Source organism: Agelaius phoeniceus, chromosome 3, assembly GCF_051311805.1.
Source record: "Agelaius phoeniceus isolate bAgePho1 chromosome 3, bAgePho1.hap1, whole genome shotgun sequence".
Lineage (NCBI taxonomy): Eukaryota > Metazoa > Chordata > Aves > Passeriformes > Icteridae > Agelaius > Agelaius phoeniceus.
The window spans coordinates 104,630,104-104,653,815 of NC_135267.1; the positions used below are offsets into that span (position 1 = coordinate 104,630,104).

General features: G+C 40.5%; 1 protein-coding gene across 1 annotated transcript in view; it reads right to left on the reverse strand.

The window, feature by feature from the left end:
• The window catches only part of FSHR (follicle stimulating hormone receptor), an 83,120-nt gene that overhangs the window by 18,183 nt on the left and 41,225 nt on the right, over nucleotides 1-23,712 (reverse strand). Inside the window, 4 exon segments of the mRNA XM_054630022.2 lie at nucleotides 234-311; nucleotides 2,458-2,529; nucleotides 10,496-10,570; nucleotides 10,961-11,035. Of these exon segments, the coding sequence (XP_054485997.2) occupies nucleotides 234-311; nucleotides 2,458-2,529; nucleotides 10,496-10,570; nucleotides 10,961-11,035 (300 nt within the window).

Sequence of the window (23,712 nt, forward strand, 5' to 3'; positions counted from 1 at the left end):
GAGCAGGAATAGAACACAACAAAAAAAAAAAAAACAAAACCAAACCCAAAAGCATTCATTTGTTTCATGGCAGGGAAACAGAATACAGAGATCTCAGGGGCAAGGAGAGATGTAAAATCTCAAATTGAATTTGGAAGTGTATGAAAAAGTGCCCAACTCCTGCTATCCTTGACCCTGTTCTGGAAAAGAAATGAGCTAACAAGGAGAATAATGAATTTGCTATGTCTACTCACAGAATCACACTTTCAGAACTCAGGCCCATGAATGAATTTCTTTCAATTGTACGTATATTGATATTGTCTTGAATATCTCTGAAAAATAAAATACAATAGAAACTACACCTTTTTCTACTTCTACAAGCCTTTCAATACAATATGCTGCTTCAAACACAGTATTTTCCCCTTATGTTCAATCTGAGGAAGTACTGCAGACAGAGGGTAATAACCAAACTTTCCAAGACATTTTTCTCCCGCAGAGCACAAACCTTCCTGATAAAAAAGGCTGGAGCAAAACATTTCCAACACCCCCATACTTTCCTCCCAAATAGGCTGAAGACATTAAAATGCATATAAGCTCAGGTCTATAACCCTGAGGTGGATGAAATAGCTCCTCCAGCAAACACACTCCCCAGAAAATGCAATTGGAGGGGCTGCAAGGCCACTCCTTCTCCCAGCCTCTCAACCAGCAGGAGGAAAGCCATTAGCCTTTCTGGCCTGATTCAGCAGGGCACCTACCAGCCCATGAATCATTCCCCAGCTGATGTCAACAGGGGTGCTTATAAGCTTTGTATGTGCTTAAGAACTTAAATGCAGGACCCCTGTCAGTACAATTTGTTGAATGGACAAATAAGAATTTCTGTCTTTCCTCAGTTGTGACTGATACAAAAAAAAAAAAAAGGAACCTTCTGTTGCTGGCTCAATATAGGCCTCAAAGAAGTTAAATAATGTTACTCATAATTTAGACTGGGGATATTGCTGTTTCCATGCTGTTTCTGTTGGAAAGCACGGAACAAAATTAATTATCTGCAAAGCTTGAAATTAAGTGCGGTTCCAAAATTATCTCATGCTGACAGCTCCATGCAGCCACAACTCTGCACAGAGTGACACTTACACAGAGGCTTCATTCAGCAAACTGAGGGCAGCAGGGGCAGGAATAGGGAGGGAACACAGCATCCATGCAAGTGAACTGTATCCCTCTACTAAAGCTCTGCCCTTTATAAATTTCAAGATCTGTCTTTGGGACTTAAATGTCGGCACAGCTGAAGCCAAAGGGAATTCTCTTATTGACCTCAAAGGGTCCAAGGTTTGAACTGAGGTCTAGTTTGGGACTCAATCAGTATCAAGGTCTATTTATTCTTACAGGGAAGTAAGGAGTTGCACCTAAAAAATTCAAAGCTCTCATTAAGACTGATGATAAACACAAAGATGAACAGGTGAAAGTCCCTGTTGTGCCATAGCTGTTGCATTTCCTTGATGGTTTCGAGGAGCAATGAACTGAAGTTCTCAGAATTAAGAACTTCAAATGTATTCCTGAAATGGATTTCTTATCTTATATGTCTGTACACAATAGTCAGTTATCCCCTCTATGTTTTACATGCATTTTGATTGATATTAATGGCTATTACTAAGATAGCCATTAATAATTGCAGGATTAATGTTTCTGAAATCTTCTCATCAAACATCTGAAGATGCAGAAATTTGTATGTGAATTAACAATAAATCTTGTCCAAAAGAATGTTTTCAGTTACACTAGGAACTTACTGAGAAATGTATGTCAAAATATTTTTCAGTGAAAAAGAAACCAAGTTTTTTTGATATGCATTTTTTCTGCAGAAGAAATGCTTTAGGAAATTAACAGCCTGTTTTCACACAAAATTTTGCACAATTTTTTTTTCCTCATTGGCATTGGAGTTTTCCATTGTAAAAAATTTTTATTTTCTGGACAGTTTTACTGATGGAGGAAAATGTAAAAGGGTATGGTAGATCCCCTGAGTTTGGGTTTTGGTGTGGTTTGCTGCTGCTGTTGTTATTTTTCTTTTCTTTGTGATGTGGCCACTTCTGATGGAACTCAGCTCTGACATCAGTGACTCTTCCCATGCAGGTCAGAAAATTTTCACCAGGTGACAACAAATTTCCACTGCCACCATCCTGGTTTGGATTTCAACTCTGAAAGAGGAGTCAAAGGCTGTTATCTGTCCCCTGGGCCACCCAGGCATGTGCTCACACGCAGTTAAAGGAAGAGTGGCCTGTAAAGTGCAAGTTCCAATGCTTTGTAGAAGGGAGACCTGGGGAGAACTGAGACCTTCTGATCATCAATGCCTGCAAAATCACAATCAACACTCCACTAGCAGAGCCAATAAATGAACACATGGCGAATCATGTCTTGAAAGGTTTTGCTGGAGCAGAAGAACACTCAAAGGCAGCTTTCAAAAGGTGAAAAGCAAACGTTCAAACTTACAGTAAAACTTTCTGGAAAGAGTGAACCTTGTGGACAGCAGGTAAAAACCGAAGGCCGGTGTTTGATATTAACCTAAGGGGAAGAGAAGATGAAGATTATTCAGTCTGCCCCTGGAAAGAAGGCAGCAATTAATGAAGAAGAAAGAATATTGGACTTAAAATGGTTGTCACAAAAGGCAGAGTTTAGCCACAAAAGTGGGGTTTCCCAGTAGGAAACTTGACATTGTAATTTCAAAAGGTTTTTGTCCAAAGTACAAGCTGAATTCTGCCGATAGAGGTAAAGGCAGAAACCCTACTTTGGATGATAACACAGTCCCTCCTGATGATCTCAGTAAATTGTCCATATTAATTTCCCAACATATTCTAAGAAATCAACTGCACTGACACGTTATAATTATTTTCATGGTAGATGTTTAAAGGCAAAAGTATCAACCCACCATAATTTTAACCTTCTACTATAATAGAGGACACATTAATTCCAGGGGAAATTAATTGATGAAATTAGGAGAGAATCAGGACATTTTACTCCCCAGCACCTTTGATAGTGAGGAACCAAAACCATGGGAACATTTCAGCAGTTTGTGCAGCTGTAAATGGACCCAAGCCTCTGTCCTTAGACACCTTCACCCTCCCTCTGCCCTGACCATCACTGGTCTCTGCACTGTGGCTCCTGTCCATGAAACACCACCCCAGAACTGCTGGTTCTGAAGGACAACCCTGTGCTCACAGCCAGTGAGGCCACAGGCATCCAGAGAGATGGACCACATCTAATTTAGTCAAAATTTGTTATCCAGAGCAGTGGCAAGGTCGGGCAGGAAAAATGTGATGTTGCCATGCAGCAGGAGATGACTGGTGGCTGCTGATGGCTGGGAGGAGGGCTCAGTGCTGGAGGGAGGAGTTGGACTGGACTGACCTCTGAACATCTGGGAGCTTTTCCCAGACACCAAAAAGTCTCATGATTACCCCGCCAAACAAAGAGAAAATATGGATTCTTGAAAGTTTGATTATATCTTAGTGTTTTCAATATATGAGATGGTAAAGAATGTAACCTTTCACTGAGAATATTGGTTTCTTAAAGAACACAGGATATGTAAGTTTTTTTTTTTTTTTTTATCCTGGCACTTAGAACAACATTCTTTTATTATTAGATTGGATTTTTTTCCTTTTATTTATTTTTTTTAAACAGAATCATTCCTGAGTAGCTGAATTGTGATCAAAGGACCGGTTGAGACTGGAAAAAGGTAACATTGTTCATATGATGTTTTTTTATTAAGCTATATCATTTCAGGAGAGTTGCAGTCTTTCAGGTTTCATAATTTGAACTGAAACTGAACACCTCCATGTGACAATCAAATCCTACATTTGGGAACTTTGGGTGACACATAAGTCCATAAAAAAGTCATTCACTGCTCTGAGCTCCCTGAGATGGTATCTGGGTATCCTCAGATGCTGAAAAGCCAACTTTGATCTGTCTCATCTTGTAACAGAAAGCAATAATAGTTCACATGCAGGGAAAAATTAAAGTAGTATTAGTGAATATTCAAGAAGTCAATTTGGGAAAGTTGCTGAAATGTCAAGACTGTTTCATCTCAGGATTCAGAGTGGTCTGACATTGCATTAACTTATAAATAACAGCTGTCATGTGTGACCAAGAAAGCTCCACAAAAATGCCTGTGAAAAACTATTACATATAGTTAAATAGAAAGCATGATTAATGAAACAGGTGGATTATACAAGGCCCTTGTTACTTAAAACATTTCTGCACTTACACTTCATAAAAGGACTTTGCCAAAAAAAAATTAGAAGCAATAGGAGAAGAACCTGTAACTCCCCCTTACAATATTTTAAAATACACTCTCTAAATTACTGGAGATATATAGGGTTTTGGTGGAAAGCTGCCTTTAATTTTAAATGAGTCATATGCTAAAAATTGGTGCAATCCTATTTTAAAAGCCCCTTTTAAACACAAATGATGGCATACATTTCCCTTAGCAGGAAAATGAAGGAGGAGACTGCTGCCAAGCAGTGTGTGGCTACTGCAGGGCAGAGAAGACATAAGAAGCTTTACTTTCTGCAGTCCTTTCCCAAGAAAATCCCAGTCCTCATGGTGCAGCAATGAAAGGTGACAGGGCTCCAGCATCTGCTATTCAAACCCTGCTCCCAAGGGCAACTTAATCCCAGCATATCAAAATTCCACATTGGCTATCAGGGCTTTCACCATACATGGAAGAAAAACCATCCCCAATGCCTTGGGTTAGTTCTGATCTTTCCAGTGATTCCAAAGTGTTCAGGGCTCAATTTTCACCGGTGTCAACTGAGCAGCATGAGATGAAGAGGAAAGCATCTTTGACAAATCATTACATATTGAAGTAAATCTACAGGTGGTACAAGGCACTGATCGCACAGAGGCACAGAATGGTGATGAGGAGCAGGAGAGGATGTTCTTTTAATTAAAAGCAGAAAAAAGAACTGAAAAAAATATTTAGCTAGACTTCAGCCTAGATCTTCCCTCTCTTTTTATTCCACCAGCAAATCTCCAGAGGCCTTAAAGTAGATAATCTTTTTAGAATGTAGATAATCCAATTTACTGAATATCTTTCCTGCAGGACAGCTTTGTCAATATATTTACCGTACAATGTATACATCCTTAGTAACCTCACTTTAAACAAGTGTCCTCTTTAATCTGTGTTATAACTGAGTCCCCCCTTGCCATGCATAAACAGCTTGCTGAGAATATTTTTATTTTTTTTACAGACTGCTGATGGCTGCTTTCCAAGGTATTAATTGTCTTTCTGAAAAGGCTTACTAGAGTCAGCACTTAAGAAAACAGAGCACCACAATCAGCAGAGAAAAAAAAAATATTTCAGAAACTAATTCCTGGAAGATTCTGGCTGCTTATCTCCAGATATAGCAATTTGTCTGTTTCTTTTTTTTTTTTTGTGCCAAATTGTAGGAGCTATTCTGACAAATCTGGGAACACAGTTCACCTCATCAATTTATTGTGGGTATTTGCTAAATTGCAATCTCAAGGTAGGTAGAGATAAACACAACTTCACTCAGGAAGCATTATCTTTGGGTCCCTTAGTCACACTGGTCCCTTGATGGTGCCTGTGAGCCTGGTTGCAGCAGGACATTCCTCTGATTCAGGTATCCCAGGCTTCTTAAATCTGCAGCCCTCACTCCTGGGGAAAGGTCTGTAACTGTGAGGCCAAAGGAAGGAGTGGAGCATCACTTCTTTTGATTGAAGAGTCAACTCCAAGAAAAGGGTCAGGAGTTCTGTGGGGTTTGCTGCACATGCAGCAAATGCAGATTTGACTCTAGGAAGCATCAGATGGGCACAAGTTGCTGAAAGACTTTGGAGCTGGGCTCTGCTCCTTCTGCAGGCAAAACCTACAATTTTGGGACCTACATTTTCCCTCCCCTCCAAGAATTCAGCTGTATGCCCTCAAAAATAACCTGAAAGGACTGTTGCATTCAAATCTTTGTATTGTAAGCTGAGATTGCTTCATACAGGACATGGACACCCCTCAAAAATTAACTAAAGGACATAGATCACAACTGAGAACTAATTTTGGAAAGAAAATGAGTTTGAAAAGCCATCAGTACATTATTAAGGAGACTATGCCACAGGTCTCCCTGATGAGAGCCAGATAAATAATCTTGTACCCATGAAAAGGTCAGTAAGTTACCATTTTGCAGCAGTCTGTCTCTCTGGCATATACCCAAGAAAACCAATTAGCAGTTCTCTTCACTGCTTCTAAAAGACTGGTGAGAAAGTTAAGGTTGCCTGTTTCTAGAAGGTTTAGGCTGTTCAGCTTTGTGTTTTTTCAGCATTTTCCTCTCCTTTGTGTTTTTGCCATACTGGTAATGATGATGCAGGAGACAAAGGGAGTGCCAAAGGGGCTGGGAGGAAATGTATTTGTCTCCAAGTTGACAGAGATAAAAGCATATTAATATTCAACAGCTGGTGGCCATAATGAGCCCATGAAACCGATGAGGGGACTGACAAGGCAAGCTAGAGCTTCTTGCCTGCCCATAAACATGACCCAGTGGCTTTGCAACTATTTTTGTAGAAACACAGAGAAAGCCTTGCAAACAATGTGTTGCAAAGGTCATTAAACTAATGGGCTGTACCTGGGCTCAGTTTTGGACATTGAGACTGATTTTTTTTTCTGTGTTTTCTGAACTAAAAGCACCAGTAAATATAATTTTTTTCTGAAAGTTTTTCTGCATTGTGTTTTAAGAGTTCTGCTACAGCCCCAGAACTGTGTAAGGAATCAGAGCATGTGTCTTGTACCCTGCCAGGCTGTCCCCATAGCTGGGAGCTTCAGAAGAACCACAATGATCCAAGGATGGGCAGGTACCCAAGTCCCTTGTGCTTTGAGATGCTTGTTGCAGCTTGGTCTCTCTGTACTTCCTTACACAGTCAGACAGAATCACCTAATCTGTTATGTGACAAGATATTGACAAAACCATGTGCTATTCCTTCCTAACTTACAGCAATTAATGTGAAAATTAGGCAGTGATGTACAGGTTTTACAAGTTTCCAGGTTTTACAAGTTTCCAGGTTTTACAAGTTTCCTTTCATGGCCTTAAAATTTTTATCATTTCTGCAATAGCTGCTCCACACAGATGCTTTACCCTTTTATGAATTATTTTAAACTATAGTCCCACATGTTTACAACCTTTTGCTTGTGTATTGTATAAAAACCCTGAACAACCACCAAAAAACAGAACAGAAAATCCATCAATCTATTAACTCCTCAACACCTTACCTTATATTTTCAGTACTGCCTCTTCCTTGCATGTCACAGGCAGGTGAATATGAGGACTGGGTTACCTTTATCAGATGGTGTTTTACAGCCTTCCATCAAGGTTTCTGCGTTCTCATTAAATTAACCATCCTACCCTTTCAAACAGCAAAGCTCTCTGCCTATTCAGTTTCCAAAAGGGCAAGCACCAGTCAGTGAAGCCAGGGGATGGAGAAAATGGCATCTTTCCTCCAGAAATGCAGGGGAGAACACAAAGAGAGGTGATCTGAGCATGTTGATTTGATCATGATGTTACTCAGCATCACACCCAGCTCGCTGGATGCAGAAAGTCCCCAGCAAGAACTTTGTGTCCTGCTCCCAGTCCCTGTGCTGGGAAATGCTGTAGCTCCACTGAAGCCAACAATATTGCACAGATTTATACCCCCAGCACATCTTCCTCAACCCTTGCTATTAGAACAAACCCCACATTCATCTCTTCAGAAGCTCCCAGCTGTGGAACCTGCCCCTTTTGTACTCTCTATAATCATGCAAGGCTGGGGGGTTTTACCTCCTAAAATGAAGGCACAGAGGGGATGCAGCATGAATCCATTAGTGAAGTAAGCACCAAAGATGGATTTTATGAACATAAATCACAGAAAAGCTTTGGCACAAGGATGAACATGAATTAAGGGGCTGTGAATAAACTAGAGGAAGTCTCCTAGTTACCAAATCATTAAGTTTCTAGAAATGCCTCTCCTGGAGAATGGGCGAAAGCAGGGAACAGTGAAGAGCATCAGGAATTTCAATAAAGCACCTAATTAATGGGATATATGAAGTAGATCTGGGAAGAAATAGGATAAAGCAGCTGGAGAGTCTCTTCTAGCCCTCCATGCTCACAGGAGAAAAAACCTTGAAAAAACTTCAAAATGCAGTTTCCTCTGCATTTAGCAAGTAAAACTAGCTGAAGAGGATAGGTGAAGGGTCAGGTAGACAAGATATCCTCTGTATTTTCAACCTGTTGCTTCTATAGGTCATAGGATTGGAATCTTTGAATGTTTGAGTAAACATGCATGAGAGCGTGGAATGACAAGTGTTTACAAGTGTTCAACATCCACTAGTGCCAACAGAAAAACTTTCACTATTTCAGATATTTAAAGTGTGAATTTACCTTCACCTATGATTTCTGTGTCCCATATTTAAATGCTCACTGTGTGTTCTTTAGTATGTTCACATTTCTGCTTTGATTTCATGTGAGATAAAGGTACTCTCATTCTTTCCACCCATCTGTACATCTGACAACTGGACTCCCCACAGCACCTTGCTCTGGGGATTTCACATGGGATAAACAAATGCTGTGGTTATGTTCTTAGGTGGCCAGAGCTACCCAAAGACAGCAGTCACTGCTGAATGACTCAGGCTTGAAATGGGACATGACATCTCCCCATGACAATGCAAACTTAGAGCTTTATTTCCCCACTGTCAAGAGAAAATCTGTGTTTCAGTTATGCAAACACAAAATTTAAAGTTTACCAAGGTGCCTGATGAATTTGATAAAGTGGGAATCAGTCAAAATATTGGGAAGAGCAAAAATCCTACTCCAAATCTAGACACATATTCCAGTTCAATGAGCATTTAAACTGTAATGGCTTCTGTAGTGCTAAATACACCTTATCTCCTAAAGTCCAAGTCTTAAATCTCAAATCTTAAAGTAAAAATTCAAAGCAATGCCCCTTGGCATTTTTGAGCCCAGAACCTGTCAGATACTAGTGATTTTCAGAGACTTTAAACACTCCTTGGCTTACTGGGAGCTATGCTTATCAAACCACTGACCTGATTTCACACTCTCTTTATAAAATCTCTAACCAAATCTCTAAATGTTTCCTTTTATGTACTGAAATGTGCAAACCATGACCAGGCTTCTTGCATGAGTAAGGAAAACAAGGCTTCTTGCATGAATAAGGTTTCTTGTGTCAGTCAGGAAAATCAGATGGGGTTTATGTGTTCAGGTTGGTGGACATACAAAAGTTAAGTTGGTATCCTGCTGGGTGAAGAAACTGGTATCCTGCTCACCAAAGGGCACCATTTGAGCTGTATAAGCTGCCACCATTAAAATCAACTAGTTTTAAATGGAGTTCACTGGACTTCATTGGGGTTCTAGAGCAGAGGAAAGATCATCTGTCACATTAAAACCATGTGCTAAAAGCAGTGAAAATATATTTGAGTAACCAGCTTCCTGTGATAGTGGAGCCCTGGAAAATGTTAAAAATAGTCTTTGAAAATATTAGGCTTTGTGTTTTCTCAGACACAGTATGATAAAAGATATAATTGTTAGATGTGCTGATTGTTTAGTAATTAAAGATAATTATTATATAACCATAAGAAGAATCATGAGAAACTATGTTGGAAATTTAAAGGGGGCTATGTTTAGCTGAAATCTGTATACAATAGAACAATATAAGTTTGATAATTAACACGAAAGTTATATAATGATAGAGTATAAAACACGTTCACCTTGAAAGTATGGTTGGAATCAGATTTGGGTGGAAACTACCCCGATTCCCAGAGCTCTTGAATAAAAAGCACCACATAAAATTGCTGATGTGATTATGTGGTTTTGAACGCTAACACCTGTAAGGATGCATTCAGTTACCACTGAATTTTGATGGCAACTCCACAGAAGCAGATGTGGCAACCACAGCAGTGCAAATCACATTCCCGATGAGGCTGGCTGAGGAAATAAAGCTGTACATACAGCTTTATTTTGTATACATTATTTTGTATCTGTATACAGCTATATGTTTGTATTTTGGGGATCTAATAATCTCACATCAGGCACTTATGAAGACCATGGCTGTAACACCACCTTTGCCAAAGAAAAAATAATCTGAATATTTAACATCATGTATGAGACATATAATGGAAGGCAGCACCATAGCAAAGACAGATGAGAGATTATATTTTTGTCTCTAAGCTCCCAGGAGGAATTTCAACCTAAATTTGTTTTTATTGATGTAAGAAAGCTCCAGCTCCTCTTCTCATCACTCATTTTCAACCTCTTGCTTAGAAAGGCTTGAGGAACTTGTGTGTGGGACTCCTCTGTGGAAGCTTTATCTTCAGCTTTTCTGAGGAATGTGCAGGCATGAAAATGTGTCTTGATAATGTGCAGCTGGTAGTGAGGAGAGGGAATCATCCTGTCTTATCACCCAAAGTGCTCAGCACCAGCTGGACAAACACACAGGTGCGTAATTCAAAGTGACTCTAGGAGTTGTAAAGAGCAAAAGATCTTACAAATATCTGAGGCTTGGAAGGTGTTGGAAGGCATCTTTATCGATGTACACGAGGTTGTTGGCTTTCTCAATTCTTCTGTAAAGAGGAAATGAAACATCAGAGAAAAATATATCAATAAATTGATCTTAAAATTGTGTTTGTCCCATGATGCAGTGGAACAATACGCTGAGGTTTTCTTTTTGGCAGCAGCAGATCTGGATGATTTCAGGGAGCAGCCTACCATGGACAGGCAGATCCCACCACTTTTTGATCCTGGCAGTGATCAGAGGATAAATTTTTGCCTGAGCAGGTAAAGAAAGGGGCAGCTAGATAAGAAGATGGAAAAGACAAAGGGAGATTTCAAATGCTCCTATAATGCTACAAATTCTTCAGTGCTTACCTGAACTAAACTGCAAAACCTTTGATACTTGCCTATAATGAATCTTTATAATTGTCTCCTTTGCATTTAGATTGCTCATTACTTACATTTCATGTAGTTTGGGAAGGTTGGAAAACACATTTGCTTCTATGACCTCCAAGGCATCATTCTGTGAGATCTCTCTGAAAAATAATTTAGAAGTCAAGATATTTCAAGTCATGGTGAAGCAGAAAATGGAGAAGTGAAAAATTCACAAGGAACTGCTTCTCAGATTACTGATGAGTTTTAAAAACAAGGTGGATATCAGATAAGAAAACAGAAATTCTGATGAGTACAAGGGGCAAGCAACAACAACAGTCAGGAACAGAGATCTGAGGCTGGAGTTTGTATCTGCAGCATCAGCCCTGCATGTCCTGCTGTCACCATTCCCTGTGCATTAGAAGTCAGGGTCTATCCATCATGGGCTACTGGCCTTCTGACATCACTAATTACAGAGAGAAATTTAATGAAACCTTTTAACTCAGTGAAGAAAAGAGGAGGTGAAGGTGACTGAGAACAAAGACAACTAAAAAGTTTCCAAGAAATATTACACAACTTCAGCAACAGGACACTGCTGTCTTGACTCAATGGGAAGAACAGAGATTAAAATTAAGCCACCAGCAGATGTGCCCTTGTTAGCAGCAGCTGGAGACCACAGAAGTGAAGAAGTCTTCCACACCTTGGAGCAAACCTCATTTGACATGGTCTGTACAGTTAATGCTCCCTTACAGCCAGAGAACTGCAGAATACAAATGGCCAGTTTTACTGCTATCACCACAACAGAATGCATTTCCTGCTAGTCCAGAACACATCTTTCTTTGCTTCCTTAATCTGTGGGCTCATGCTCTGCTGTAATTTAGAGCTCAGGATTTCCCCTGGTGAATCAAGTGGGCATTACTGCAGTGTCCCCAGTCCCAGTCACATCACTTATCCTGGCACTGACCAGGAAGGTCGAGGTAAAGACAGCCATGCCAAAAGATTCCTCACTGCCATTTTTTTGGAAATGGTGCCAAAATGTTATTTTCTCAGGCTGAGGTCAGCTTTAGGAAGTAAAATTTGTAATACAGTTGTAATTCAGTGATATTGTCATGGTCTATTGCATTTTAATCATAAGGTAACTGCACACATCTTTGCAATGAAACCTTGGATAAATAGATTGGAAACGGGATGACACTTGTTCCTGGGTATCTTGTTCTTCTGAAATTATGATGGTTGCAAATAGATTCAAATAGGCCTGAGGTAAAACAAGAGATTGTAATGTCAGGTGCACAGCCAAAAAATAATCAGAAAAATTAATCAGAGGAATATAAATGTATTCCACTCTCTTCTAAGTAACAGCTGAACCATACCTGACAGATTACCTGCCCATTTAAGAAACACAGAATTCTTGCAAAAGAAGACATGTTTTTCACCTGACCTCTTCAGTTTTAAAAAATGCCTTGGTGGTTTAATATTTTTTAGTTTAATAAGAAGTTCTCCCTTCTGTTTCCTCAAGTTGTTTGTTTTGTTTTTTTTTTTTTTTAATGGAAGAAATCCAACCCTGCTCTGCTCCAGGAGCTCTAAACTGGCTGGAGAATAAGAAAATAAAAGTACATGAGGATTGACAATAGGTGCTTGGCAGGGTGCATGGAGGACTGGGTTTGTTTAGCAGTGCTGAGCCACCAGCTCATATGTGAGTGTGTTCCTCTTTATTACTTCATTTTCAGCAGCAACAAAATGTTTCAAAATTACTTAATTTTCAGCAGCAACAAAATCCCTGGAAACAAGGATTCCTTCATGCCATGTGAGATACACAGCCATTGCAAGGGATACTTCAAAGAGTTTTTATCATCTTCCTGTTTGCTTTAAAAATAATTACAAGATATAAGTAGAAATATCCAGAAGAATAGAATAGAATAGAATAGAATAGAATAGAATAGAACAGAATAGAATAGAATAGAAGCAAACATTCCCTATGAGGTATTTATATGACAATATAAAATTCTCTTGCCTAACTACAGTCTCAAAGATTTAACAAGGTGGGAGGTGTCTCACACTTTTAAGGTTTGGTTTGGTTTTCATCATGCTCTTTTTGGGTGGTCAGGTGTATATTTGCCATTCCACGCAATCTAAAAATCACTTTTCTAGAAAAAAGAAAATCTTCAGAAAAAAACATCACGTTTAATATCAAAAAATACATTTAGCCAGCAGATACTTCATGCCACTAAGAAGTTCAGGGAAAAAAAGTTGCAGATGTGTTGGCCTTACACAGGGAAAAAAGGATTATTAAGATACCATAATACAGTTGTGACCTCACCCAGCAGATAGTGCTGCTGAGGGTAATAATTTTTTATGATCCAATCTGCTATCTAACTTTGGAACAACTTGGATGACACAGCTTTTTTAATGGATTGCTTGAAAACGAATGGTTCTGCATCAGAAGAGTGTTTTGGCTTCCTGTGAGTGTGGTAGGTTATTGGCTTTGTTTTGATTCAAGAAATGGAAGATACAGATCTGATTATGCTGGGGCACCAGCAGGCCATGGCACTCTGGAAGGCTTGGAGAATTCATGGTGGAGAAAGGAATGAAGAGAGGGAGGAAGATAGGAATCTCTAAACTGTTTTTGCAAGATGAGGTTTTTAAAATAGTAGGTTTTTTAGAGATTGTGTTTTAAACAGAATTAAATAACACCTGTGTGAGGGGGCTGTCAGAGATGTGGGAAATGACTTGGCCTTCATTTTAACATTCCCATTCACAGGTACACAGGCAACAGCCTTGGTTTTTTTAAACAGGTAATGAAAACATGGACATATATAAATATGTCCATTTACAATGAAATTTTTTTTTCTTCCAGCTGCAGCAAACCTCTTTTTCAGCTAATGAGGTTATGAGCATCTCAGGACCAGTAAAAGGAACAGAAGGGAAACCTGACAGTGGCAGAAGGCAGTGACCCTCCTGGTGCTGGGCTGCCTCCTCTGTGTTCAGGGGATTGCAGTGGTGAGGGAAAAGACCCTCTGTCCCTTGCAATGAACTGTACCCTCTGCTATACTCTCTCCAGAAAATCCTGGTGGTGATGACCTTGATCTTCATTGTTCTTTGAAGATGAATCTCAGTTTTGGGCTGCACGGAAATTTGATAGGGCTGGCGTTCAGATAAGAAGGATAAATAAAGTAAAACCATTCTGTTGAGGAGATCAGGCACACACTGTGGACAATAGGCAGCACTAATCTGGGGTTTGGTTGCATAATTTGTGTGATCTATTTATTCATACCTAGCAAAAAGTGCACACCTGCCCCTGGAAATCCCAAACAACACTGTCTAGGATACAGGCATCCATGACATTAAAAGTGCAAACCACTGCTGCTCACATCAAACAACCACCTCAGCAGACTCAGATCCTCTGCAGAGGAGAGCAAATAACACCTGAGGCAGCAGCTACAAAGAGAAAAAAAGGGATTGCTGGCAAGTGTTTGTGCAAGTGTTTTGTCTTGCAGTATAAATACACACAAACAGATGATTGCTCATAATGCAAATCTGATTATATGTCATCAAGAGAGAAGATAGGGCTGTTATTACGTTGTTTGTTTGGAATGAATGACACTATTAGTGCTACTGGTAGCTCTGGCAGGAAACCCAGCCAGCAATCCCAGCATCACTTCTGAAACAGACAAGCCTTGGAATAGATGGTGTGCAAAAAAATCAGGGGCAATTTCTTAAAAAAAACCCCAAATATCCAAACCACCCACTGGTTGCAAAGTGCTTAGGCATCTGCCTGAGCTTAGTTTTCACTGCATGCAGAGTTGAAATCACCAGTGATCCTTGAAAGCATAAATTGTTCACTCAAATACAGTCTAAAAGATGAAAAAGCATTCAATAAATGCATTTTCCAAAGGCACAAAGGACAACAGTTTTTATTTTTCTGCAAAGAGAATGTAAGACTCTTGGACTCTTTGAATGTAAGACTCTTAAGATGTGACATCACAGGATTAAGGGACCTCCTCTAATTTGCCACTAAAGCAGCAAACTGGAATCACTATTAGCCATTCCCCAGCAACTGAGTGCAGTGTATAGTTTCCACATGTGACAGTCAGAGCTGTGTTAGAGGAGAGAGAGATGGAAAATCATTTAATCTGCCTGCAAAGCTGCCCTTAGGCAAGGCCGGGGGTACAACTTTGTGACATCTGTGGCAGAGCCCAGTGTGATCCAGAGGAAGGATTTCTCTTCAAACCAGCTGCACCCAGAGTGCAACCTGTAAAAATCAAGATACATCAAAATGGCCTTTTAAACAATTCTGTTAGCAAAGGATTTAGGGTTCATGGCAGTTTCTCTGTAGTCCACTGAAGGAAAAGTATCTTAGGCTAACCAAAGTCTTACAGAAAAAACAAGACTGTATTAAACTCACAAACTTGGGGCCAAGTGGTCTAATGTTTCAAAATAACAAAAGAATAATAGACTGGAAGTTTAAGTCTTTTATCATAGGAATTCCTTTTAGGATCAGAGTGGAGCATGCAGGCATAGGGTAGAAGGTAATTTCTTCTCCTGCTTGGAAATATGACTGTTTTAAAAAATTGTGTGCTTATATATATGCCTGTGTACAGATAACAGAGATCAGTGAGTGGTAAGTCATGTCAAAAGAAGAGCAGATCACACAAGAGGCAGAAGGGCAGCTTGGACCAGCATTAGCCCCTCACACAACACTCAGGCATGTGATTTTGAGCATGAAGACCTTGTAGCTCCTGTAGCAGGAATGGCAGAGAGAAACTGCTGCCCACCTGGTGAGTTTGGCTGTCTGATGGCCACAGTAAATGTGGGATTTATGGATTTCTGCATTTCTTCTCCTTGTGGTGGAATAGCAGGGGGGACTGCCCTGTCTGTCAAGGCTTTTCTGGTCCTTGCTTGGTGTGTGCACCTTGCACACAGATATGGCACATGGTGTGAAGAAGGGATTTCACCCCTCTGCAGGCACACAGGACCTGGTGGTGACTCCATCCCTGTAAACTCCTACAGCCTTCCTTAAATTCCCTTCCAGAGCAGGTAGGTACACAGGCTGTACACTTGATCTGTTCACCTTGTATTTCCTGTGATACATTATAATTGGGTATTTATTGGCTATTCTCCTTCACCTTTGATGCAGTTTTTCTGTGGCATAGCTGTCCTGTGGATTCCCAGGAATGCTTTTCTTTCACTTTGAAATCAGCAGTGATACTGGAGGTTCAAGGTACTGATTCCCAGAGCAGGAGGCCTCACTGTGCTCTCTGTACTGCTACAAATCAACAGCATTGTGTTCATTTAAGGGAAAGGAGAAGGGAAAAAAGGCCAGCAATGCTTATTTCCTCCCCTTTCTATAAATATAAATGCTCTTTAGAGCAATTTTCCAGGTCAGTTTTACTCAGTGCTTTGACTGATGCCACAATTTATGTCAAGCTTCACAAGTAAATGTGGTGCTGCCCAGGCAATCCTGCCCAGCATTCACTGGGTGAGCCCCCATGGGACCTGCCTGAGACGTGTCTGAACTGAAAAATTAAACACCTGGCTACCTCTGTCTCCTCTGTCTCTCTGTCATGGATGGAGTGACTCTTATTTCTTCAGACTGATCAGAAACAAGCCAGTCTAAAATCTACTTTTGAAAACTTGCCTCTGAAGTGACAGCAAAATGCTACTACATTGATTTAAACAGGTTACAAAAGAAAAGCCATTTTTCTTAAAAATATTAGAGACTTTTGACCTTTAAAAAATAGATAGTTGACACTTTCTCCTGTCACTTTTCCTTGTGAACATGAAAAACTTGTCTCCCTGCCATGATTTATTGAACACCAGGGAGTTACAGGGTAATATCTCTTAGCAGATATTGATGTTTCAGAAATGAAATCAAGGACTGACTCTTCTCATCATCTCTTTACTTTGCTGAAGATACACACATGTTGTATTGGCCTTACTAAATAAGTGGAAAACCCATTTAACCAACTGGACACTAATGGCAACTCCACATTTGGAGTCAGATAGTGCATCAGTCTTTGAGGGAGATTACCAGGAGGTGCCAATGCTGTGCCTTCCTGTCTTCTCCAAAGGGCAGGAAACCATGTTCTCAAAGAAATCCCTGCAGACTTGGGAAAAAAAAAATAAAAATGCAAATTTCTGCACGGCAGACAGAAGCAAATGGGATTTTATTTCTATCTGTGCTTTAGCACCATGCCAGCAATCCAGATGAAAGTCTGTGGAGAGTTTGGTTGCATCAAATTAATTGTCCATGTAAAGGTTTTAAATTGGTCTCTCTAATCTGGAAAAGCACACGATTAGTCTGCAGAATTGGGACTGATAACAACCAGATCCAACAGACGAAGCTACATCATTACAAGAATTGATTTTATAATCAGTACAGTTTGGGGGGACAGATATCTCCTCATACTCCAGCACTAAGGGAGTGTATTACACTCCTTTCAGTTTATTGCCAGCAATGCTGAAAATGCATGAAATTTTGTAGGGTCAAACAAGAAAAAGGGTCTTTGGAGGAAATGACAACTTTGCACAGAAATCTGGCTCCACACGGGCAGCCCAGAGAGATGGGGCACAGAACTCGGTGCTCTCCAGCCCCTGGGACAGACATATCTGCTGCCCCCCACTTCAGGAATTACTAAATTTTGTCTTTGGCTATGAAAGCTTGCAGGGAAGACAGAAAAATGTGTGTAAAACAGAAACACCCACTCAGTCAATGGCACTTTTTCCCCTCAGGCATGATGGGCTCCAGAGAACATTGAGACCATGCTGGCAGACAAAGATGGGTGTTCAGCACAGGAAGGGACCTTCTCTTTCAGAGATGCTGATATTCCTAAGTTGTAACTCCTGCCATGGAAATGGGAAAGCAGCATTTATTGCCACTTATCTTTTATTACTCCTCTCTTGGCTGTAGTAGCCAGCTAATGATGAATAGTTTATTAAGATGACCTGGGGAGATGAAGAAATTGCATTGGAGAAAATCATTCAGGAGAGCAGCTGAACGAGGAAGTGCAGCAAATAATTTCTGGGAAAAAATCAATAGGCACACTGTCTTGGGCTGGGAGAACATGTGGCTTCCAGAACCCAAAGTCTAGTGGCAGCCTTTCCAAACAGATCCTCCTGGAACAGATGCTCCCAGATACTTCAGCAGACAGTTTTGAAATGCTTTAAGGAAGACACATTCATGAGAGGCCTCTGGAGGACAGTTCATTACTAATTCAAATACATTACAGAAACAGGACTATCCAGAATAACAAGTGCCTCAGATAGGCACAATTAAACATTTTAGCTAAGATATGAAATTCTAAAAAAAAATAGTTCTTGCTCCTCAATTTTTGCTTTAAAAATCCTCCCAGAACACTGAGTATTATTCATCAGAGCAAATCATACAGTACATACACACACACACAGAGTACATTTCATTTCAGTTAAAATAAATCTCCATGACTTGACCCATCATAAGAAAAATATTAGCATTGCCTAATCTTAATGCCAATTATAAATATAGACATCATTGAACAGCTGCCAGCACCATGCACCACATCTTTCAAATGTTCTCCTGAAAGGATTTAGGTTTCTGTTATTCAATGTTAAGAGTTCTCCCTGTGAAATATTCTTTTCCAGCACAGAGATTTCCTTGTCTCCTCATTGTAGTTGCATTCATTCTTCCCTTCCACAAAAGCAACTTACTGTCCTTATGTTTTGTGTCTAACTGAACCCTACAAACTCTTATCCTTGAGCTTTGGCACCAGTCTCAGCTAAGATGGTACTGCATAAATGTTTGTATGATTACATATAGCCTAACCAAGGAAAAGGATATTCTTTTATGCTTCCAAAGTTAAATCCAAACCTCTGCCTTGCAACAGGCTGCCAGAGAAAAAACACACACCACCAAGAAGCTACCAAATCAAAAGCTTTTCAAAACAAGTGTGCAACAAGACTCATTTATTTAATTATGATATCATCATGAGCAGAAAAAATTACTGCTAACCCCAAATCTGCAGGTTCTGTATTGGAGGATGCAGAGATGACATGGAAACATGGGAATTGCACACAGTCCCTACCCCTTTTGCCAAGTGACAGCAAAGAGGAGCCTGAATCAAGATACCCAGAGTCTTAATTTACAAATAACTAAACAGCTGTCCACTATGAAACCTTGGAAAAGCCTATGCTTCCACCTGAGTTACAAACCTTATCAGCAAACTCTGCAAGGCTGCACTCAGATAAGAAACTCTTAACAGGGGGAAAGGGAAGATGTCATAAAGCTTGGGCCAAAATTCACTATAATAATAATAATATGTTTCTGTGGTTTTGTGCGTATACACACAATACTCCAATAAAAGCAATAAAAATAATAAATCCATGGGCACAGGATGGTTCTTACTCGCTGAAAGCAGGCAGCAGCTGCCTTTCTGCACACCTCACCCCATTTCCAAGGAGGCTGTTCTGTACCCTGCTCTGGAGAAGCACTAAACATACAAAGGCTTTCTGCTCTTGTGGGGCTTTCACAAGGAAATCCTCAGGCTGGATCCAGCCCTTTGATGGGAGCCCTCAGGAAGAACCATTCCATAGGGATGAGGCAAGACCCAGGGGCAATTTTCAGCCACTTGGGAACAACCTGTTCCTCCTGTGTCAGAGTACTTTGATCTGCCTGGGAACCACTCTCCTCCCCTCTGTCCTGGGACATAGAAGGAAGTTTGACCTGCAGATGATGCAAAAAAGCCTTATTGGAATTAGCTCTTCCTTCCTCATCAAGGAAAAAGAGGAATCTTCCTCCCTAGCCACAGCACTAAAGAAGGAGACTGAAAAACAAATGTGGTTTGAATTAAAAAAAAAAAATAAAATCATGTTTTCCTTAGAAGTTGCTGTATCTATTCCTTTGCTGAACAGTATTGCATATACTTATGATATTTTTTTTTTGTCTGACTTCCTGTACTGATGTAAATAAAATGGAACTTACAGTGTTTTCACAGCACTCAAGCCTGGCAAAACCTTTTTGTATTTCCACTAAAACCCTCTGAGAAAACACTGCTGATAAGGGGGAAAAACAATTCCCAAAGAGATCCCAAACCACAAAAATCACCATTTGGAAAAGTCATGATGATGAAACACACTTAAAAAATAAATAAATTAAATTAAAGCCATCATTTCTGATAAATATCATTGCTTAAGTTGAGACTGAAGAAGATTTCAGACTCAGCAGCAGAAGGAATGAAAATGCATTGATTTTAATAGTGGATATGTATTTACATTAGCATTCTACATTTTAGAGGAGTGCATATTTTCCTGCAATTATGAATAAGTGTTTTCTCTAGAAAGCACACAGCTCAATACACAGAACACAGAAGTACACAAACTTAAAGGCAATCCTGTGACAGCAAATTAGCTCAGATTTAAAGGAATGTTAAATACTGAATTAAAACTAAAAGAAAAATGATGCACTGTTTCTTTTTCCACCAGATGGGAAAAAACCATGCATTTTTGAATTATTTTAGTGGCAAACTGAAGAAACAGATATAACATAATATTATGGAACATGATCAGAGTTCTCTCTAAAAGATACTTATCTTGAAGTTACTGAAATGTGGACCAGATGCCTGGACAGAAAGGCATTTTTCTTACATGCAGAAAGATCCAGCAAACAGAAAGCAGCCAGCAGCACCAGCACACACCACGCTCTTCTACACAAAATTAATAGGGTGGCATTTTACTCTTTCCACCAGTTCCAAGATGGGTCTTCAGTATGGCTCTGGCAAAGAGATTCTCCAAGTGAATCCCCTGTGCTCCACTTTGGTGAGGACAGATTATGCAGCAGCTCAAGTACATGGGGTTTTAATTTTTGTCTTTGCTCTGAAATAGTGCAATTGGTACTTCAAAATGGCAGGGTCAGGACAGTGGCACCTATTTAACTTCAGGACCACACAAAGCCCCACATCAGATGTTTTGGATTCAGTTGGTCCTAATGAATTCAAACATACTTGTGTATTTTGATTTTATTTTGTATGTGTTTTCTTGTGTGTGTGTGTTTGTTTGTTGTTGTTGTCTTTTTCCAACTGGCAGGCAGTTCCAATAAATTTTATAACTTATTTTCAGTTAAATGAATGAACCTCTTTGAGCATGCAAGTCCCAAGAAGCCACACAGAGAATATTTATCGATTGGACCTGTTAAAAGAGATTAATGCTACAAAACAACTCCACTTCTGCTCACTTTTTTATCTGTGTGCTGCTAAAGTCAATTTGAGGACATTCATCCACTGAAGACTGAGAGGGGCAGAGAAACTCCCCTGGAGTTCAGGGTATGACCTGAGCTCAGGACACGACTCTCTCCCATCTAGACCTGCAACTCTCCTAAATCCATTTTTCCTCATCATTCAAAGAGTCCAGAAGGGTGGCACCAGGAAGCAAGCTTTCATATCCTCCTCCTTAAAAAAGGACAGATGGAGACCTGTTAGGAGAGCTCAGATGTGTCAGGGACATGATTACTTAGGAAGGTGCCAAAGGAGAAGAAGGAAGGCCCCCTCTAAACAGGGAGAAACACACTTGGTTTTCTTTTAGGTCACATTTAGTTAAAAGCGAGGTAAAAAGACTTTATTGATGTGGATGGCAAAAATCTTCCATTTATCCACAGATGAGGCACAGCACGGCCAAAGCAATCAAGCCTTCCCACAGTGCCCCACAAAGGAGCCTGGACACCCACTGAGACCCCATTTCAAAGTCTGGCCAAGAGAGGCTGCTGCTGCTGACAGCCAGCTGTGGCAGCCTGAGCTTGCAATGAATCACCATCTCCTGAGGGCACAGGCTGAGCTCACCCTCTCCTGGTATGCCAGCCATCAGCCTACCCAAGTGAAAATAAAACATTCATCACACACATGCAGACTGGATATGAACAAATGACCCAGAAATCTGGGGGGTTCCAAGTCCTATTACCCTCTGCCTGAGCCATTCTCCTGTCACACCAAACTTGTTGTGACATATTTTGTGTGGGCTGCCTGGTTGGGGGTGGAGAACAACCCAAAGCCTACTTTGTCATTTAGTCCTGAAATTATGTATAACTCATTCAACATACAAATAAAAGGAAAAAAAAACCAACCAAACAAAAACTACCACGAAAGAGGAAAATGTGGTAGCAAGGGAAAAACTTCCTTGTAGCGTATTAGGTCTTCATTTGAATTCTAGCATACATCTGAATGAATTATAATTTTTAATTTGTTTAACTATGCTGATAGTCACCATGCACTGGTTGTTTTAGCAGTATTTTCTCTTTATATGTGTGACTCAAGAATTGCCATAGCAACTTGCTTGCTAATTAGCCCTCAGTTACTAACAATCAATATGATTAGACAAGGTCAGCGCTGGAGTAAGAGCTGGAGTAAACTCTACAGGTTTAAAAAACGGCTACTGAGAGTGAATAACAGCAACAAGAGGAAGAGAGGGCTCCTGGATAGTGTTCCTCAAAGAATGGTGGTCTTCCCGAAAGAACAATTATTGCTCTGCCTTTACTCAGTCTCCTGTGAACCAAAGCAGTCGTGGCAAATGAGAGCTTTGCCCCTTGAGTGCAGAGAGCTTTCAGCCTGCCAACAGATTCACAAAATATGGGGAATAGAAGCATCCCTGTGTGTGCAGATGAAAAGATACCTTACTGTCACATAGCTGGGACAGATGCTGACAGCACACCACCAAAATCAAGAACAGTAATGTCCTAGATTTTTATCAATATGAAATCAATCACCCTGTGTGGGAAAGGTGCCTGAAACCTGGAGACTGTCTAGTTCACAGGAAGGTGCTGCCTGGGAATTAAGCCTGTACAGTGCTTAGCTGAGGTCCCATTAGGAGGCCCTCTGTCTGGAGACCTGAGTGATTGCCCCTGCTGACACGATTCCCCCCTCATTTTTACAGCCTGTTTCAGTCGTTAACATGTTATCTGTTACCCTGAAAGCACAGTGCCTGGCAGCACAGTGGGATGGAAATATAATGTGCTGCTCAGAGCTACTCTGGGTCCTGGGAATACAAAACAGGATCCTTGATATTGACAGATGAAGGCTTGTGAAAAACCACTTTACTTGTTAGTGTGTTTAGGTCTGCTACCAAGAAACACAGGCAAAACCAAGCTTATTTTTAAATAAACAGTTTGTGTTGTCAATTATGCCTGGGCACATGGCTGTCACAGATGAACTGAAATCCATTTTCTTTCCTCTGTAGAAATTCATTGCCTCCTGGCTCTGTCCTCTGTTGCTCCCTGGAGTTTACTCCTCTGCTTCAAATGTGCCTTCAGCCTCAGCTCGTGGCACTGGGTCCCCCAACAGAGGGTCAGGATCAGGGAATGGAGGAGCCAGGATGGTGAAAATGTAATGACAAAACAGTCTGGACAGTGCCGTGCGAGGACACTTCAAGTCATGAGTTTTGAGGCAATGTGTCTTGACCTTCCTCTGCACAGGATGTCTCAAAGAAGGATGAGAGGGCTTTAAGCTCAAAAAAGGCAGCTTTTATTAGAATATCAACTAGGATAATTAACTTCAAAGCAGAAAAACCTTACAGGATATTGGAAGAGAACTGGGAAGATTTTATATCCTCCCTAGCCTGACATCCAACGCCTTTGGAGGTTTGGAGTTCACAGAATCATAGAATAGTACAGGTTGGAAGGGACTTTTCAAGGTCATCCAGTCCACCTTCCCAGAGGGACATCCACTACACCAGGCTGCTCAGAGACCAGAACAACCTGACCTTAAATGTTGCCAGGGATGGCTCATCCACCACCTCCCTGGGCAGCACATTCCAGTGGCTCAGCACACAAACAGGAAAAAGCTTCTGCCTTATATGCAATCTAAATCCACCCTCTTTTAGTTTAAAA